Raw genomic sequence first — 20,295 nt, forward strand, 5'->3', positions numbered from 1 at the left:
AAGAGCAGTAATCAAATGAAAACAATCCGTGAACTGGGTAAAATTTGTCTTGAAGCACTGTTACATTATTATTTTTATTAACCAAATTTTTACACTCATGTTCCTTATGCTTTCTAGTGTCCAATGGTTCATTAGAGATGTGAATTTAACAAAATAGGAAGAAAAACTGTATACTGGTCAAAACTACTATGGTGGGATCCCTGGGTGGCGCAGCGGTTTGGCGCCTGCCTTTGGCCCAGGGCGTGATCCTGGAGACCCGGGATCGAGTCCCACATCGGGCTCCCGGTTGCATGGAGCCTGCTTCTCCCTCTGCCTGTGTCTCTGCCTCTCTCTCTCTCTGTATCTGTCATAAATAAATAAAATATTAAAAAAAAAATAAGAGCTTTAAAAAAAAAAAAAAACTACTATGGTAACAACGGCTTCACCTAAGCAGTAAATGGAATGTTTGAGTTACAAGCATGTTCACATTAGCTGCCTGCTAACAGGTGGGTTCACTTGACTTACTCTCAGAGGCTCTCAAACTATTCCGTTTAAGGAGGGGGCAGGGAGATGCCTGAATCATTACTTGATTTACTGATTTCTGATTATCCTCCAACCAAATTATTTGCAATTAACAAAAGTTTGTGTAAAAGGAACCTATAGTTGGGGAAGAAATTTTTTATTATCAAGTTTCTTGAACTAGTGTATGTTTATATGTCCCCAGGCATAATGCTGCAGGGTGCCAAGAGTTATGTGAAAGTGAAGGCTAAAGAAAACACATATTCCTGGAACATTAATTTTTTTCTATGTTAAATAAAGTTGAATAATTTTAATGTTAAAACAAATGTAATATGACATTGAGGAGAACACAAAATGTGTATGAATTTAAAAATAAAGCATGTGATCTAAAAACTGAACCATTCCAGACTAGCCAAACTATCCCACACTTGCCCCCTGCCCTGTGTTGAGTTCATCACCCTCCAAGTTAGGGAAACCACAGTGGGAGAATTTGAGAAGCAATGCTTCTGTACGTGTCACATAGCTCTTGTGAGTGAGGCCCTGTAAATAGAAAATAGAACATTTTCTTGATCTTAGCAGGATGCAGTCACTTTTAAAGATCATTAAGACCTCACTTATAACCTAAAGCCATGACTAACGAAAATCTGCTCATTTTAACTCTAGAATTTTTTCATACTGTGTGTACCAAAAACACCTTCCCAATGAAGATGCTTTCGTTTCTTGTTTTTAAAGCCCCAGTCTTAGGGACAGGATGCAGAAGAGAGAATTTCCAAAGTGTATTTTCCCAAGGGTCAACATACATAAAAGTTGTTAGCATCTTCTAGTTGTGGGTCAGACATTGAGGCACTGGGATTCCCAGGTTGTGCGATGACATGATTTCAAGAAAGTCACATGGCCTCTCTGGGTCTCAACTCATTACCTGTCAACCAGGGAGGTGCACTGACAGATAACCTAAATAAAGGTGTTACGATCAGGACATAAGATTTGTGACTGACGTGATGAAATCCATAACCACCTTCTGAGGGCTGTCAGGGACATTCTCAGCTACCACACTGGGGGAGGGTTCTCAGAAAGCCAAAGTTCACCACCTTTTTTCCCCTCAATAATCGTTTCTCAGCATATTCCTACTGAAGGTGAAAGGTCATTGGACCTGCAGAATGCTTTAGTTTCTCACTTTCAAAAAATGAACTAGTCTAGATCTCACTGCATTAAGGTGAAAAATTTCCACAGTACCTTAGATCCATGCACTCTGGAAATTCTTTCCAAAACATGGCTTTGCTGTAGTTGTACTTCAGATCTCTGCTGTCGCCTGACTGCCAACTAAAACAATAACACCGGAGTGGAAACTATCTCATGGAGGCCATTCTGGGAGTCGACATTTACAGAGAAAAGTTTCCAACTTCCTTAGGTTTAAAAAAAGTTTCCACAATTTTCAAAACATTCTCATAATGTCTGAGTATTTCAGATAAGTTTGCTTCAGGGAGTAAGCCAGCTACGTTTTGGTCTTTTCTTAGGCAGTCTTTTATAAACATAGACATTTCTCTACTTAATCTTTGGGGACAAGAATTAAATTTGCTTTCAAATAGCATTAGAAATATGACAACACCATTTTCCTTGATAGCTCAATATATTCCATCAATAAGAAAATCCGATTTCTCAATTTCTACATGTATCTTTGGCAATTCCCTCATCCTAGCCCAGATAGTTTATTGGTTAAAACCCCCAGACACCCTTCATTTGCTCTCTCTTATATTTGGTGCCCTCGTCTTCCTTTTCAAATCTACAACCAATACCTTTATGTAGGATTTTACCATTTTGCACTGACCCCCTATTTCCTCTCCTGTGCTTCCTCCTGCTCCCATCTTTTTTTCCTTATCCATCCTGAATTGGACTTATCAAGGCTGGTATTCAAACAATTTCACAGTCTACTATAAATAAACAGCTCTCTCTCCCACCTTCTCAGGCACGACTCCCCTGTTTGAACCTTCCCTCCAGCCAAGCCACTTTATATTTCTGCAACTATGCCACGCGTATTCTACTGCTGCCCATACTTCTCCAACTCAGCTTCCCACTGCAACCAAAATAAAATCCCAAATCCTCACCTCGTGCATAAAGCTCCGCATGAACTGGCCCCTGCCAATTCTCTTACCCCATCTTCTTCCAGATCCCCCTTTAGTTATTAACTCCAGTCGTGTCAACTTTTCTCCTACCCTATCAAATACATTAAATTTACCTCTCTCAGGCCTTTTCATTGCCCTTCCTTCAGCCTGAAAGGTTTGGACTATCCTGGTTAAAAGCATTCTCTCTCCCACAAGTTGTTCTAGCACATTTTCGATTTTATGAGGGCTTATTTGTTTATGTGTTCACTATATATCTCCCGAACTAGAGTGTTAGTACCAAGGGACTTTACAACTTCATCTGCCACTATATCCCCAGTACATGGATCAGGGCCCACACATAGCAGGTGCTTTATTAACATTTGCTGACTGACGAATCCTACTAGAATTCTCTCCTCTACACCTACACCTTAAAGAATCTGATTCACCCTTTAGACTCACCTCAAATGCTATGTCCTGAATAGGGCATTTATGCCCTCATCACCACTGTCTATAGTTCAGATCAACAAAGTTCTGAGCACCTACTATACAACAGGCGTGTGCTCCGCCATGGGGATGAAACAACAAACAGGATACGCTTACAGTCCCTGTGGCATTTACAATTTAATGGAACTTTACAAACTAAAGTGGTTTCCTCATCCTCTGAACTTCTGTCATAATTAAACTATATAATTAAGGTGATAATGAATCATGGCGTGCCTTGTAACATCTCTTCTATTGTATCAAAGTATAATTTGGTCACTGTTGAACACACTGTCACCCAGTGATGGAGGCTATCTGCTGAAGAGAGCCATGATGTGCCTCCCCCACTCTTCGTTTGCTCCTCTGTGGATCCTCACATGTCTGAGGCACAAAAAAGTGAAGGGTTAGAGGCCAAGAATCCTATTCTTTCTTGGTGCCAAACTCTACGTGAAAAGGATTTGCACGAGTGCTCTTTACAAGGAATTCAAAGTTTTGGAAAGTTGAAGATGTGTCTTTTGGAACCTCTAATGTTTTCTAAATAAACCATATTGCATGCCAAATATGATGAAATTAAATAATATATGTGAAAATGCTTTGTGAAGTGATATATATATATATATATATATATACATATATATACACACACACACACATACACACATATACATACAACACACATACACACATCAAGTGTAATTCTGGTGCTATTTAACTTTCCAAAAGTGTAAGCATTTGCTGCCCAAACAGACTATAATTCTTTCAGGCAGGAGTCATGTCTTATACTTCCTTTCTCTCTCCCAGACACTTGAGCAAAGAGCCTTTGTTAATAACAGATACATTTCCAGATGATCACTACACATTTTCAGTTCTAGACTGGGTAACTTTGCCTTTCAGAAATAAAGTTTTTTGTTCTGAAAATCATCAATGTTTCTTCTGGGTCTCTAATAACAGAAACATCTTTTAAAGGATTCTAGAGAAGACGAGTTTGCTATTGCCATTCTAAAACCAGAAGGAAAACAGAGTTATTCATCTGGGCTTCATTTGCTTTAGAAATAGCACTGGAACAAAAATTCAGAGATAAGAATTTAAGCATGAAAACTCTTACTTAAACCACTGCATTTTTAAATATCTGCAACTGAAATGTACCTGTCATGTCCAAGGAACACATATTCCCTTGAGGAAGGCTAGCATAGGCTTTTCTAATAGCTAGATTTTTATAATATCAAGGGTTAGATGTAAATTGCCACATTAATTCATATAAGAAAGTATATAAGTCAACATAAACACAAACATCCCCAGAACAACTTATTCATCATCTTCTATGTTTGAACAGGATGTATCATTTTTTCATCAAAACCATTTAGGTAAAAACAAAACAAAACAAAACAAACCACTGAGGTTAACATTGGCATAAGGAAAACATGAATTCCTTGAATTTCTTAATCTGAATTTTTATTAATCCCATGTTAATTTGACACTGTAACATACGATGATTTTAGAAATGAGGTGCTTAAGACTAAATTATTTTAAGATTGTATTTATTTATTCATGAGAGACAGAGAGAGAGGCAGAGACACAGACAGGGAGAAGCAGGCTCCATGCAGGGAGCCTGACGTGGGACTTAATTCCGGGTTTCCAGGATCACACCCTGGGCTGAAGGCAGCGCTTAACCGCTGAGCCACCCAGGCTGCCCAAAGACTAACAATATTTTAAATAAAACAACAAAACTTTTTTCTCTTTCACGTGTTTCTTTCGTGCCTAGTAGTTTCCTTCTTAGTGAGATTTAATAATAACTCATCAAAAGACCAGAAAATCAGAAATCCTGAAGTTACTTTTAGCTTTTAGAATAAAAAGTTGATTGCATTAATTGTCTGACCTTATGCTGTCAGAGCCATCCATTCCACCTCAACAAAATTAGTCATGCGTGGTCGGCTTTAACCATAAGCGTTTCTCCCACTGGCCTGCTAAGTTCAAAGACAACTTGGCAGATGAGAACGTGTCAGAAAGAAAGTTCAGGCAATGATTGAGAAACTGAGGACAGGAGTCCCCCTATCCACAGGGGATACATTCTGAGCCCCTCAATTCATGTCTGAAACTGGGATAGTACCAAACCCTATATGCACTCTGTTTTTACCTATACATACACACCTATGACAAAGTTTAATATATGAATAAGGCACAGTAAGAGATTAACAACAACAATAATAAAATGGAACAATTATAATAATATACTGTGATGAAAGTTACGTGCATGTGGTCACTCACTCTCAAAATATCTTACTGTACTGTACTCACCCTTCCTCTTCTTGTGGTGATGGGAGGTGATAAAATGCCTATGTGATGAGATGAAGTGAGGGGAATGATGTAGGCATTGTGACATAGTGCTAGCTACTACTGACTTTCTGACCATACGTCAGAAGGAGGATCACCGCTTCCGGACCACAGCTGACCATGGGTAACTGAAACCATGGAAAGCAAAACCATGGGTGATGGTGGTGGCAGGGGGTGGGGGTGGGGGCGGCGGAGAAAATGAGAATGACAAGATAATTATAGCATGAAAAAAAATAATGTACAAGGAAAGACAATGTTAGATTTTATAGCAGGGCACAAAACTAGAGCAGCTCATTTATTTTATTCTTGGCAAAACAAACAATAAAAATGCAGACTTTGGGTTAATGAACTTAAAAATCTCGCCATATGTGTTAACGCAGAGAGCCCACAGTGGGCTGCCAGCATTCCTACGAGTCTGTAATTACACACCAGCAGGTAGAGACTCTTATTGTGACTACATGGATTTGTTTACTATTAACAAAGAAGAGCATTTAAAAATCTCCTTACCCTGTGTTTGTCAGTGGTGTTTCTAATTTCAATTATCACTGACCCCTGCTTTTACACTTGGTTTCTCAATATGAAGACAAAGAGCCATACTAATCTCTTGTAACTAAATCAAAATGGTTCTAAAGTCAAAATCAAGAACCAGGGAAGCATAAAAAGATTTTTAGCCTTTGGTCAATGAAGGTAGAACACAACGGTAAAAGAAAACGAGGACCTTCTTTTAACTCACTGTCCTAATCAGTAATCCAAACAACCCTCCAATCACATCTGTGGCAGGCTGTATAAAAGCCCCTCAGAAGACATCCATGTGACTCCATGGAACCTGTGAAGTGTGACCCACATGGCAAAAGGGACTTCTGCAGATGTGACTGGGCAACGGGGAGATCATTCTGGGTTATCCGAGAGGGCTCAATGTAATCACAAGGGTCTTTCTAAGAGGAAAGCAGGAAGATCAGATTAGGAGTGGGAGATGTGACGATGGGAGCATGAGGCAGAGTACTGTGTGGAAAGGACCAGAACCAAGGAGTGCAGTGGCTTCTAGAAGTTGAAACCAGCAAGGATATAGATTCTTCAGAGCCTCCAGGTGGAAATAGTCCTACCAATACCTTGATTTTAGCCCCATAAGGCTCATTTCAGGTGCCTGCTCAGCAGCACACATACTAACATTGGAATGATAGGACTAGCATGACCTCTGGACAAGGATGCCATGTGAATTCGTGAAGTGTTCCATATTTTTCATCATGAGCACTGAGGAATGTACAGGAATGCTGAGTCACTACATTGTGTACCTGCAACTAATATAACATTGTATGTTAACTATACTGGGATTAAAATAACAAATTTAACTACATTAGAAAAAAGAAAAAAAGACTCATTTCAGATTTCTGACCTTTAGAACTGTAAGACAATAAATTTGTATTTTTGAGCCACTATGTTTGTGGTACTTTGTTACAGCGAAAATAGGAAATTAATGCAACATTTTATTATACTTTTAAGGATTGTGAAGCTTAGTAGATGTTATTTCTATTAGTTTAAATGAAGCTAGAATGAAAAATTACAAAAGAGGATTTGAAATTACCAGTCTTTCCATACTACCCACTTGTGTGGGAACTGCTAGCATCTAGAGGACTTTGGAGAATATAAAGCAGACATAAAGACAAAGGAAAAATGTGATTTTATGTAAGATAAAGAAAGCATCTAATTCCTGTCTACTACATACTGGGCAAATGCAGGACGCAGAGAACTTACAACTTTGTAAAAGTACTGAACAACAGTGCATCCATCAGCCGAACTTAGATAAATAAAGAGTTAAGTGGCATTCCAAGGATGTGAAAGGAGAGCCTGGAAAGACTTATTTCAACTTATCGACACAAAATAGTCAGCAGGATTACCACCCTGAAAGACTACATGTAGGTAACTCTGACCTGTATATAACATATAAAATAAATCTGAACCCACAACTCCCACTCTTTTAAGGAGGAAAGTCCTTAGAAATGCTTTTCATCTTGACTTTCCAGGCAACTATATCCTAGCTGTCTTTCAGTTTTCTACAGGAGACCCCTCCCCTTTTTGCATGTTACATGGGGGACCCACAATATAATACTGAAAACTAGGAAAACAAAACTGGGTTCTTGTCAGATGTATACTTTCTGTCTGGACTGCAGTCACTTGCTTCTATCAATAGGTGGTGAGCTTGTATTGGTTGGGCAAATGCTGAGAGTTTATTGAAACTGAAGGAGGAATAGAGTGAGGCAGTGAAAAGTGCTTCTTAGGCACCATCAGTGAAATCTGAGGAAACAAAGAGGTCGAGTGCCTTTACACCAATGCAAGATTTGCTCCTCCTGAATTCTCACAAAACTACAGCCTTCAGTGATGACATACATCAACCTCCCCAAGTAAGCCTGACAGGTTACACAGGTTCCGCAGTTGTTGTCTCCACTTCATGCTACTTTATTCGTTATTATTTAAAAGAGACTGTCAACCAACATAAGAGAATTTTAAATATCGCCCCTTTCTTCTGTTCTCCCCAGCCTAGTTCCATCTAATATTACATGAAAAATAACATCAGTGTGTTTTGAAGGTTTATCAATCTTCAAGCCACACACAAACAAATCTCTTATTTTCACAATACTTCTTTCTGAATAGATGGGAATAGACAATCCCTTGTTCAAAAACCTTGAGGGATCCTCGATGTACTTCTCACCTGCTATTTTAATATTCAGATTGGCATCCAGAAGCAAATTTTCAGCTTTTAGATCACGATGAACAATGTTCCGACAGTGACAAAAATAGACGGCTGCCACAATCTGTTTGAACTTCCGACGGGCCTCCTTCTCTGCCATTCTGCCATGGGCCACCAGGTGGTCTGCGGTGAAAAAGAGCACAGTCAGTTATGTTGCACACCGGTATCACTTCAAAAGGTGGACTCCAGGAGAGATGCAAGGGGGCCACCAGATGAACAGTTGAAGAAGTGAAACAAGCAAATGGCAACTTGTGGCCCTGATCTGCATCTATAGAAGCCCATTAGCAAGCAGTGCTCAGACTGTTTTCAGCATACATGAGTATGCAGAGGACTGCATATCCTCTACCCTAAGAAAAAAGAGTTCTGAGGGTTATGATGTTTTTTTTTTGAGAATCATCACATTCAACACCTCCTCTCTCTTATCTCCATTGTAAGAGATTACAGCAAACATACCCTTGAAGATAAGAATCAGCAATATTTCCTGTGCTAAAGCATGAGTCAAAAAGCAGAGTCACAATAATCAATCATTTTGGGGACGAGAGGAGAGAAGTTAGTCACTGCTAAGGGAGAAACGGCTTTATATAGGAGCCCATCTATGCTAATCTCTCTTCTGCTTTCACAAAGTTTTACAGCTTAATCTAAAAATGTATTTGTTTGGTGATTACACTTGGAATGCATAGAGGATATGCCTCTATCTTTCCATCTGCATTTATGTGCTTTTCAAATATTTCTTAAACTGTTACTATTTTTGTAGATAACAATAGAAAACAAAGAGAAGTTTCTACCACTTTCTTTTTTTTTTTTTCTTTTTTAAAGATTTACTTATTTATTCATTCAGAGAGAGTGAAGAGAGAGGCAGAGACACAGGCAGAGGGAGAAGCAGGCTCCATGCAGGAAGCCGGATGTGGGACTCGATCCTGAGTCTCCAGGATCACACCCCAGGCTGCAGGCGGCGCTAAACCGCTGCGCCACCGGGGCTGCCCTCTACCACTTTCAATGAAATGATTTCACTGGTAATAGGACTAACTAAGCTATAGCAAAAGATTTCCATGTGATGAACTTTGTGATACTATAAATCAAGCTATCTTCAATATTTAAAAGTGAACTGGAAAAAAAAAAAGTGAACTGACTGACCCAGAGCCAATCCCATTAATTACCAATTACCAATATAATTAAATACTTTTTTCTAACATTGCCAGTAGGTTTATACTGAACCAATGAATCCTAAACCCGAGTTCTTCATCTAATTGATAACATATCCAGATCATAACAACTGATGGGATTAGAAACACTGGTGATACAACTTGCCCTACTGAAAACTTCCAATGGTCTCATTAGCACTATCCTTAACCTAACTCATCTAGACGGGACAAGGACACACTTGCCATCACAAGCATCCTGAGATAGTGGGAACATGAAAAATCAGACAATATAAATAAGCATATTACTGTTTATCAATAGTCATCTCAATAATCCTACCCAACTGTTCTGGCACCATGGCGAGCACCCACAGGACCAGTCACATGTATCTTTTCTTCATCACAAAGAGGAAGTCTGAGATAAAACATGTGCACTAGTATTGACCACCAAGATTGAGGGCTTAGGACAAGAAATGGGGGTAAGGTGTAAAGAAGGGGAGCCAAATGACAATCCATCTACACAGCAGATTTTCAAATAATTCAAACTACATTCTGACCACAAAGAGCATAAAACTTTAGCATCAAATACTACAGTAATTTTAAGAATAACGTCTTGTAGATCACTGAAACTATTAAGAAAGACCCTTCAACAGAATTATTGTAATTGTTGGTGTTATCAGTGGCTTCTACCCCAGCTTCTTGAAGCATTTCCCTCAAAGGCTATCCTTTATTACAGCCAAGATGACCAGTGTAGTAGGAAAAAAAAAAAAGAGAAAATGGGAAGTCTTCATTTAGAAGTTAAAAGGACAAGAATACCACTTTCTACAGTTTAGAGGTAGTGATAAACGAGCACGCACTCTGGTGTATTTACGCTTCTGGTGAGATCTGTCAAATGAACTTTAAACACCACCAAGTCCCTAACTAGGGAGAGTCACTTAATATAAGCTGTTAAAGAAGTGGACATCCATCAAACATGCAACGCTAGGTTTTATTTTAAGACTCCATCCTCTCTAACAGTACCTGCTCCTTTGACCCCCTATTCCTCTTAACCCAAGGCCTAATTATTCTAATAATATGTTTTAGCTGCTAAACTTTGTCTAATTAAAGGGCTTTGAAGAGACAGCTATTCTTGAGAAACATAAAAATAAACCCTTATGAAGGTTTACCATCAGAAGCTCATTTGGCCAAGCCACCCATTAATTAAAATGCCCAAGAGACATTCGTCTGGCAGTAAATACTAATTACCAGAACACATCAAAGAGCTTCTTAAATACAACAGAATGATTAATTTTGTGATTTCCAAAATAAGTGATTTTCTTTCATTAAAAAAAAACAACTATATTTTCTAAGTACTTTGTTTTCCTAAAATGATTGCAAAGTTCTCAAAATTGTTACACGGGCCAGGAGCTAGTGGAATGCAGCCTAGTCCTGTTTTATCTCCACAATGACACTCTGGTTGTCCTTGGACAAATCATTTATACTGCCAATATCCCCACCTCTTGAACTGCTAAGCAGAAAGAAACCCTGTTCCACGCAATGGCCAAAGAAAGGATAGCATATTTGCAAATAAACTTGTACAATGATTGGGAGTTATCCTATACGATATAACTTTAACTTTCAAGGGCATTTAAAAAGTATTTTTAAAAAGGTCCACTCAGTATCTAAACAGAGAATATTCAAATATTTAGCTAATAGATCCTAAGGTTCTTCAGGATTCAATAGTGCTTGAAGGTAATTATGATATATATCAAATGTCACTGTTACATGGATCTAATTAAAAGGTATTTGTGAAAGCATCCTGGGTAAGAGTTTAAGCTATATAGTATTTTCCCAGAGACACCTATAGTATCCCTATAGTTATGAATATAAAGATATACAAATCACTTTTTTCAAGTGCTGGCTGCTAGCATCAGATCTTTTTTCCTAGTTACTGTGTTTGACGTTTACATTTTCTCGGCTTTGGAGAAGTACAGTACAGGACCACCTTAATGGCTCCCTGTCATTCAGACTTTTTGGCCTCTGCTTTTATTTCTGCCCATCTGATTGCCGCCGCCGCTACCTCCCATCCCTGTTAGTTTGCTTTCAGAGCAAACCTATGGGGGCTAGTGGGTGTGCCAGGAAGCCAGCAGCCTGCAGTGGTTTCCAGTCCCTGCTGAAACCGCCTTTCAGCTGCCCGAGGACAAATGGCTGCTTTATGTTCACGTGTGCCCCATAGGCAGGCAGCAAAAACTCTGCAAGCTCAAAAGCGATGTTTAACTTCCAGCAAAGAAACTCAGAGCAGTAGCCCGGCCTGGACCTAACAAAAAGTCACAGCATTTGAATAAATACTGGGGTAATTTCAGAAGACAGATGAAACAAACTGGTTCCAGAACCACTCAGAATTCAGAGTAAGATACATTCTAAATCTTGTCTGGATAAACCTCAGTGGAAAGGCACCCTGAGGAATTGTCTTGCTTCTTCCAGGCAGCTCAGTGAGCTAGTTCTCCTAAATCCTGAGGGCCATACCACCTTGTACCCTTAGTCTTGAACTTCTCACACAGCAGCCAGGATCCCAGGTCCTGGGCCCCAGCCTCCGAGCCCAGATCCTCTCCAGTTACTCATCTGTTGTACCAGCCCCAACCCCTTTCTCTCTTCAATGATGCACTCTTTATCTATTTAGCTGTCCCTCTATCTCTGGGGCAAATGTTAAGTTCCTCTCTATCACAGCTTCATTCCAACCATTTCAGACAAGACAAGGATGAGGTGACTCTCTGCTAAAGGGAGAATACAAGTCTCCTGTGTCAAGTTTCTATCCAAAGGAAGAAGTTGAAGATGACTTTCTGACTTTCCAGTTGCCATAAATCACTTTGCAAGGGACTTCTTTCATCTTTTTTTAACTGCTCTTCCTCATGAAGTAGGAAGAAGCTAAGCTAGTGACACAGTGGTGGTGGGGGGATGCATATAGCTCGAGAAGAGAATTCTTAGAAATGGAGGGAATGAATTCCAAAGTGTAAAAGTATGAAGAGCAAGTAAATATATAAAGTTTGCTTCAGAATTCCCTACTTGTAATTTTGTCCTAATCTGACTCAGGAAGAAATATCTTGTGGTACATTTTAGAGTCGAACCTTTCAAAGAGCGAAAATACACATAAGGCGGTCTTAACTTCCTTCGACCAGCCTCACTGGAGTGTCAGAGGCACGCCACTAATGGGATGGTGGTGGGGAGCCAACACTTCTTAAAATAAGTCACTCTTCCACTATAAACAGACAGTGTCTCCATTTGTCTGCTGAGTCTATGACTCCAACTGATCCAAAACACTAGCTGAAAATGAATATGCTCTGACAGCAGGTCAACCAACAGGGCAGAAATTTTTCATTTCTTTTGATAAAGAAATAGCCCAGTCCAGAACGGGGTGGCGGGGAAGCAGCCTGTGTGCTAAGCTTAGGTGGCTACCTGAGAAGACTTCTGCCAATTCCAAGCTAACCACAGCTGGCAGTTCTGTGCTTTGCCACTCACTTCTATCATTTCTTCTCTCTACACCCATGGAAACGACTTCCTGTTTATTAAACAAATGCTTCTTTCCAAAAGAGCCAGGGCGAGGCCAAGAGAACTCAGCTGCCTGGGAGCAGGTTAACAAGAGTGCACTCACTTCAGTGTCATCCTGTCCCTAACCCATGTAGGCCCCAAGCTACCACCCTGCTGGAGGAAGGAGGGGCTGGAGGAAGGAGGTTCGTTACTTTGTTTTCCTTGCCAAGAATCCAACTACCTCACATCAGCCTTCTTTTCTTGTTGCTGTTTCTCCTCGGTATCTTTTTTTCTTCATGCTTCCAGGCCAAAACCCTTGTTGTCACCCCATTCTCTTTCTCCCACACCCACATCCAACCCATCAGCAGATTTTATTAGCTCTATCTTCAAAACATACCCAGCATTCAATGAGCCCTCACCCCATCTCCAACCCACCTTCATGTCAGCAAACTAGTCCAACAGCCATTATTTCCCTTCTGGAGCACTGTGATATCTCATCGGAATGCTCCTAATACCCTCGATTCTGTCCTTGGAGGCCTATGATCCACTCTCAAAACAACCAGAGCAATAACTTTTTAAAAACTTTATATTTTGAAGTAATTACTAATTCACAAGAAGTTGCAAAGAGAGTACGGACAGAGCCCATGTACCCTCCATCCGCTCTCCCTCAATGGGCAAATCTTACATAATTCTAGAATAATATCAAAACCCAGACTTTGACATGGGTACAACATGAGTACAGTCCTATGTCATTTTCTCACATGTATGTTTGTGCAATGACCATTGCAATCATGATATGGAATGACTTGGAGTTTCTTGGTACTGAGTATTCCTGCAGATACAAAAACAAAAAGCACACCATATTTTCTTCTATCCCAAGTAAGTTAAATTTTTTCCTTAAAAGTCTTGAGGAAACACAATTTCTTTGTGAAACATAGTCACAAGACACGCCTTAGTTCTTAAAGTTTTAAACTAGAACTATTTCCATTGTTTCCTATGCCTCCTTACTACATACAAAAGAATGCTCTATGTATGATCAATGCTTCATACTTACGGGTTAACTCAAGGAATATCAACCAGAGAAAAGACTATATACCTTTTATAAAAACATATTTCTTTACTCTTCATTATTCCACTAAACAAAGTTTGTAAACTAAGTACTATTTTATGTTAAATCTTTATAACAAAAATAGGCTATTCTTCTGATATGAAGTCCTTTCACATTAATGTATAACAGAGGATTTATTTTCTTATAGCTTCTTAAAAAAATACCTCTGGACTAAGCATCAAGCCCAGGCAGCCTGTGAAACAGAATCCCATATATTCCAAAAGGCCTTTCAAGAATGTTATTCAGACACTTCTTATGTAGTGCAAATGTTTTACATGCTACACCCATATACCAGCAAACACGGGTTGGCTAATTTTGTGATACAGACGTTATCCCTGATTCCTAGGATAATCCACAGGCTTCATATCAAGCTCATTCTTTAAAAACCAGCTCAAAGAACATTTATCTGAAGCTTTTCCTAACCCACTCACCTACCCTAGAAGAAAATGCTACATAATTTGTGTCTAATGGCATTTATTCTACATATTTCTATAATATAGTGAACAACTGTATTACAATTATGTCTTAACATGTCTGTCTTCTCTTGTAGACTAGGATTTCTTGGCTCACAATGGGTTTCTATCTATGAATCTCTGCAAGGTGTAGGAAAATACAGCATGCTTTGGTTTGCAGGAATGGAGAGAAAATACTAATGTGCACATGGGTACACATGGGTACATTTGTTTAGATTTTCTAAAAGAAGTAATGTTAGGTGAAAATTTTTTAAAAATGGTTACTTATAGGGGGATAAAAAAAGGGGGTGGAAGCGAGACTTTCCTGAACGTACCTTGTTTTATAGCTTTAACCTTGGAAACATGTAATGTCTTAAGTAACTCAAACAATTCACAACTGAATCAAACGGAAGAAAAAGTAATTTCTAAAAACTAAAATCAAACTGGAAAAAAATGAACCTAGCTGTAAGTTAAGCTAGGCCATAACCATTCAGAGAATACTTTTTTAAAGTGACACAGTATTCTGCATTAATGGAACAAAAAGAACCAGTTTCCTCAGTATTTGTAATAATACTGGAATTGCTTTGAATCAATTTTGCCCTTATTCTCTTTGATCAAATACGTAATTATACTAAAGTCATTTGGAACCACAATTTTCAGCATAAGAGAAATATGACATAAATACATAATATTCAAGAAGTTTAAAATGCTAAAATCTTAAATTCAATTGGAATGTTATGACAAGCTCCTGTTTTACTTTCCTCTCTATATAAAAAATACATATTTCCCACCTCTGTGCCCTGAAAAGGCCTCCAAACAATGACAGTAATAAGCATCCCGAGGGCACAGTTTCTGGTCTCTACATGCTATTTTCCACTTGAAAGAACCACAGCTCCTAGAAGACATGTCTGATTCTAGGTCTGATACAAGAAATGTTCAGGGTAAGCCTGGAATATATTACCTAAAAGCAAGGAAGCTATCAAAGATTACTGGGATCATGTCAAAAGGACACAGGAGTCAACTTCAAGAGGCTCCTGCTGGCTCAGTGGAATAATTCGAACATCCAAAGGATAACAACTCAAGGGACTGAAACACATCAAATATATTAAAACTCATAAACTCGTAATAATATTACAAATAAAAATCAACTTTTTTGGTCACCAGTATTTTCAATGTCTACAAAGAGTCAACTTTTATAGGTGGTTAAAGTAGGAGAGTAAATTGAGTATCAGCTACTCTTTCATAATTAAAACTAAAGTTTACAATACCATTCTTTTTTTAAAGATTTTATTTATTTATTTGTGAGAGTGAGAGAGAGAATGAGCAGGGGGAAGGAGCAGGAGGAGAGTGAGAAGCAGAATTCATTCTGAAATTTAACATAAAGGAAAAGAATTAAGCACTTATTTTGCCTTTATTATAGTTTCTAAACAGTTTACAGCAACATTCATTACAAAAGAATCAGAGCTAACAAATGCAGAAAGAATGAAAGAATTAGAAAATCACCATATTGCAATTTTTAATGGAATATGTGTCTAAGCAACTAAATAAGAAGAGTGACTATGGCTAAGACACTGGGTCAAAGGCTGATGGGAAACTTTATAAGAACTTTATAAAACTTTATATATCACTACAAGTGGGGAAACTAGACATTACACAACTCATGAGATGATGCAATAGGAAGACAATGTATTCTTGCCCCCATTTCCCCCACACTGGCCTGTTTAACTAAACCACTTTACAAAACTTAGTGAGCTAGGGGAACATGCTGAATGACACAAGAAGGATCTGAATCTATAATGTGGGAAATCTTACAGGATGATCTAGTTTCTTCAAATAAATGGCATAGAAAATAAGTGTGTGTCTGCAGGAGAGGGTTATGGTTGTTACTAATTTGTAACAAATTTGTCTCAAAATTTGAGACAGTTATCAACTTAATGGATATATGGACTTTAATGCAACATGGATTGAGCAAACTATAAAAAGCTGTTAGGAGACAAAATGGAGAAAGCTAAACATGCCCGCTTATTAGTAAGAAAATGCTGTTAATTTTGTTGGGTGTAAAAATGGTATTGTAAGCTTTAGTTTTGATTATGGAAGAGTAGCTGCTACTCATTTACTCTTGCACTTTAACCACGTATAAAAGTTGGGACTTTTGGGGCACTTGGATGGCTCAGTTGGTTAAACACCTGTCTTTGGCTCAGGTCATGATCTCGGGGTCCTCGGATCGAGTCTTGCATCAGGCTCCCTGTTCTTCGGGGAACCTGCTTCTCCCTTTCCTGCTCCCCCTGCTTGTGCTCTCAATCTCCCTCCCCGCCCCCCCAAATAAATAAATAGAATCCTAAAAAAAAAAAGTTGGACTGTTTGCATATATACATACAGCAAAAGACTATTATTCTTCAGAGAAAGAAAGTATAAGAGGTGAGCCCTCTATTTACCCCAAAGCACAACCTAGGGAGACAGAGCCCAAGCAGAGAAGTAGATGAGGGTAGAGGAATGAGATCAGAGTTTGAAGCTAATAAGGCAGCTAGAATTTGGGTGGCAAGGCAGCAGAGGAAGAACACCAACAATTACACAGAAATTCCACTCACAGTCCTGGTCAACTCCCATGTGCAAAAACAAGACTCTGGGAAGTCTAGCAGAAAAAAAATTGATGGGAGAATGAAAGCTAAAGAGAAATTTTTAGATGTTACACAGCATTCAGGAGATGTTGGAGTTCAAATTCAGCTCAAAAGGAGAGACCTCCGTGACTACTCTAGGCCCTCAGCTGAGACCCCAGAAGATGACACCTGAGGAGTAAGAGCTGTTCCATAGGAATAAGGGTAAAATTCCTAAAATCACCCTAACAAAGCCTAAAACCAACCCTCAACATGATCAAGCTGATCCGTCTGTAATTTAACTTCCTGCCACAACAAACTCAACATTACAGAAGATAACATAATCCAGAGTCTCTACAACATGTCACCCTTAATATCTAGCAAACAACAAATTACTAAACATGGGAAAAGGCAGGAAAAGTGATGATAATCAAGAGATTAAAGTCAACAGAAGCAGAACCAAAAATGACTCTAATATTGAAGCTAGCAAGCAAGGACTTCAAAATGACTACAATTAATATGTTAAAGAAAACACAGGAAAAGATGTACAAAGGGCCAAAAGGTAGAATATGTCAACGGAGAACCAGAATCTAAAGTATATATAATCTAGGGGTGCCTGGGTGGTGCAGCTGGTTAAGGGTCTGACTCTTGGTTTTGGCTCAGGTATGATCTCAGTCAGGGGCTTGGGACTGAGCCCTGTGTCAGGCTCCATGCTCTGTACAAAGTCAACTTTAGACTCTTTCCCACTCCCCCTGCCCCACCCCTCTATGTTCTCCTAATAAATAAATCTTTAAATATATACATATATATGTATATATATGTATAATCGTATGTTCTAAAATGGCAAAACACCTGAAATTGAGAATTTATTGGATAGGTTTAACAGTAACACCAAAAAAGACAGGATTAAGTGACCTTGAGATGGGTATTATGGTTAAGTTTCTTTAAGTTCCTTATATATAAAAGAAAATATTAAATATTTATGAATGAAATTATGATTTTTCAAATTGGCTTTAAAATACTTTTAACCAAAAAAGGTTCAGAGAAAGGACGAAACAAAAACAAGCAAAACGTTGATAACCGTCAAAACTGTGTGATGAGTACAACAGAGTTCCTTATACTATTCTCTTCCCTCTCACATATATTTGAAAATGCTTATATTAAAAAGCTTTAAAAGCTTTTTAAAATGGAATCTATCATTTGTACACCTATGTTTATAACAGCATTATGCCCAATAGCCAAAAGGCGGAAACAGCCTATGTATCCACCTCTGGATAAATGGATAAACAAAAAGTGATATATACACATAATAGGATATTACTCAGCCTTAAAGAGGAAGGAAATTCTGACACATACAACAACATGGATGAACCTTAAGGACTTTATGCAAAATGCAACAAGCCAATCACAGAGGGACAAATACTATCTGATTCTACTTGTTTGAGGTACCTAGAATAGTCAAATTCATAGAGACAAAATGTAGAATGAGGCTGACAAGGGCTCGAAAATGGGTAAATGAGATTGAGCCCCATGTAAGGCTCCACGAGGGGTGTGGAGCCTGCTTGAGATTCTCTCTCACTTCATCGCTATCCCTAACCCCCTGGAAGTGCACATTTACTCTCTCCCGCTCTCGCTCTAAAAAATAAAATATAATAGAACTGGGATCAATGTATCTCAATCTCTCTCTCATACACACATACACACACACCAGCCCAGTCCCAAATATCTTTGAGACATCAAAGTTTGAAAGCACACTGAGGGGAGCCCGGGTGGCTCAGTGGTTTAGCACCGCCTTCAGCCCAGGGCCTGATCCTGGAGACCTGGGATCGAGTCCCACGTCAGGATCCCTGTGTGGAGCTGCTTCTCCATCTGCCTTTGTCTCTGACTCTCTCTCTCTGTGTCTCTCATAAATAAATAAAATCTTAAAAAAAAAAAAAAGGCATCCTAAGCACACTTGTTTAAAAAAAAAGAAAAGATAAGAAAGCACACTGAAATATAGTACACTAATTCCAAGTATGTCATAAAGGTCTCCTTATATAAAGTCAATTTGTAAATGTGATGATTAAAATATTCTTATTTTTTCTATTTTTTGTCAGAGAAACTGAATTTTCCAAAGAAGGTCAGGAAAAAAAAACAGTTTAGAAAACCCTCTGGAAAAATATTAATACAGGAACCAGGCAAACATATTCCTTTGGTAGAAGGGAAGGAGGGCGGGGGGTGGGAGTGAATGGGTGACGGGCACTGGGTGTTATTCTGTATGTTAGTAAATTGAACACCAATAAAAAAAAAGAAAAAGAAAAAGAAAAAAAAAACATATTCCTTTGGGATTTGTATATATCAAATACAGCAAAAAAATGTTTGCTAATTCTCTGGGGCATTTAATTTTATGTAATGGTAGAACTGGCAGGGTGATCACACAAATATGAAGGGGTGTTTAGCAGTAAAGTAAGGTCATACATCTCATACATCTGGGGCAGGTTGCAAACATAAATTCTAAAGCCATGGCTGATATTAAGAAAATAAAACCACAAAAATGAAGAATAATGAATGGGAAATTAATTGGGGAAGAGACTTAGAAAACTGCTTTTATAGCCAAAGGGAGTAAATAATGTGGTGGGCAAGCAGTATTTTTGTTGTAAAGATATACAGAAGGCCATAAGGATTAAATAGGAAAAACATGTTATAACCAAAACACAAACCCAGCATATAGCAGTGTGCTCAAATAAACAAATGGGAGAGTATTCTCAAACAAACAGAAGGTTCCAGGATAACATATATGAAACCAGTAACATCTGGCAAGCATGGTTACACAAGTCACTCTTTCCCATTCTCTGCCTGACTGGTCAGCCTCTGAGTGTCCTGGAGGCTTGTTGAGAAGCTCGAGGTTCCATACATGTTGGCAACCATTAGGAAACGTTATTTTTAAGGCACGGAGAAGGCCCATAATAAATCATATGCACTTCAAAAAACTGCTATTAATAATTTATTATAAATGCCCATGAGCTCTGCCTGGTATTCAGGAAATTTTTCTTGATAAATTGCTGGATTTATGACTTCATGGTCTCAGATAGGAAGTTTGGGGATATATATCTCTAAAAAAATTATACTGTGGAAGTTTTAAATTATGAGTTTAGTGGTTTGCCAAACTAACCAGTTTCTCCATTCTGTTTGTGAAATTAAACAGACCCACACTATCACGGCTGCCCCTTCTTAATACAGTTCTGAATAGTATGCAATAATCATTTCAACAAATCAAATGGATGAGTAATAAATGTTCATTCAATAATCATTTACTGGAGCCTATTAAATTGCTTAGAATTCATAATCTTCAATATCTTTCTCTG

The 20,295-nt window shown here is 38.6% G+C and overlaps 1 protein-coding gene and 1 pseudogene across 9 annotated transcripts in view; one reads left to right on the plus strand and one right to left on the minus strand.

The window, feature by feature from the left end:
• SIK3 (SIK family kinase 3) overlaps positions 1–20,295 on the minus strand; it is a 245,268-nt gene that overhangs the window by 71,057 nt on the left and 153,916 nt on the right. For all 9 annotated transcript variants that reach the window (XM_077893645.1, XM_077893651.1, XM_077893649.1 and 6 more), the window contains exon 4: positions 8,116–8,277. In XM_077893645.1, coding sequence (XP_077749771.1) covers positions 8,116–8,277 — 162 coding nt within the window. The remainder of the gene's footprint in view (positions 1–8,115; positions 8,278–20,295) is intronic.
• Positions 6,549–6,648, plus strand: LOC144311603 (U6 spliceosomal RNA; annotated as a pseudogene).

This window comes from Canis aureus, chromosome 3, assembly GCF_053574225.1.
Source record: "Canis aureus isolate CA01 chromosome 3, VMU_Caureus_v.1.0, whole genome shotgun sequence".
Classification (NCBI taxonomy): domain Eukaryota; kingdom Metazoa; phylum Chordata; class Mammalia; order Carnivora; family Canidae; genus Canis; species Canis aureus.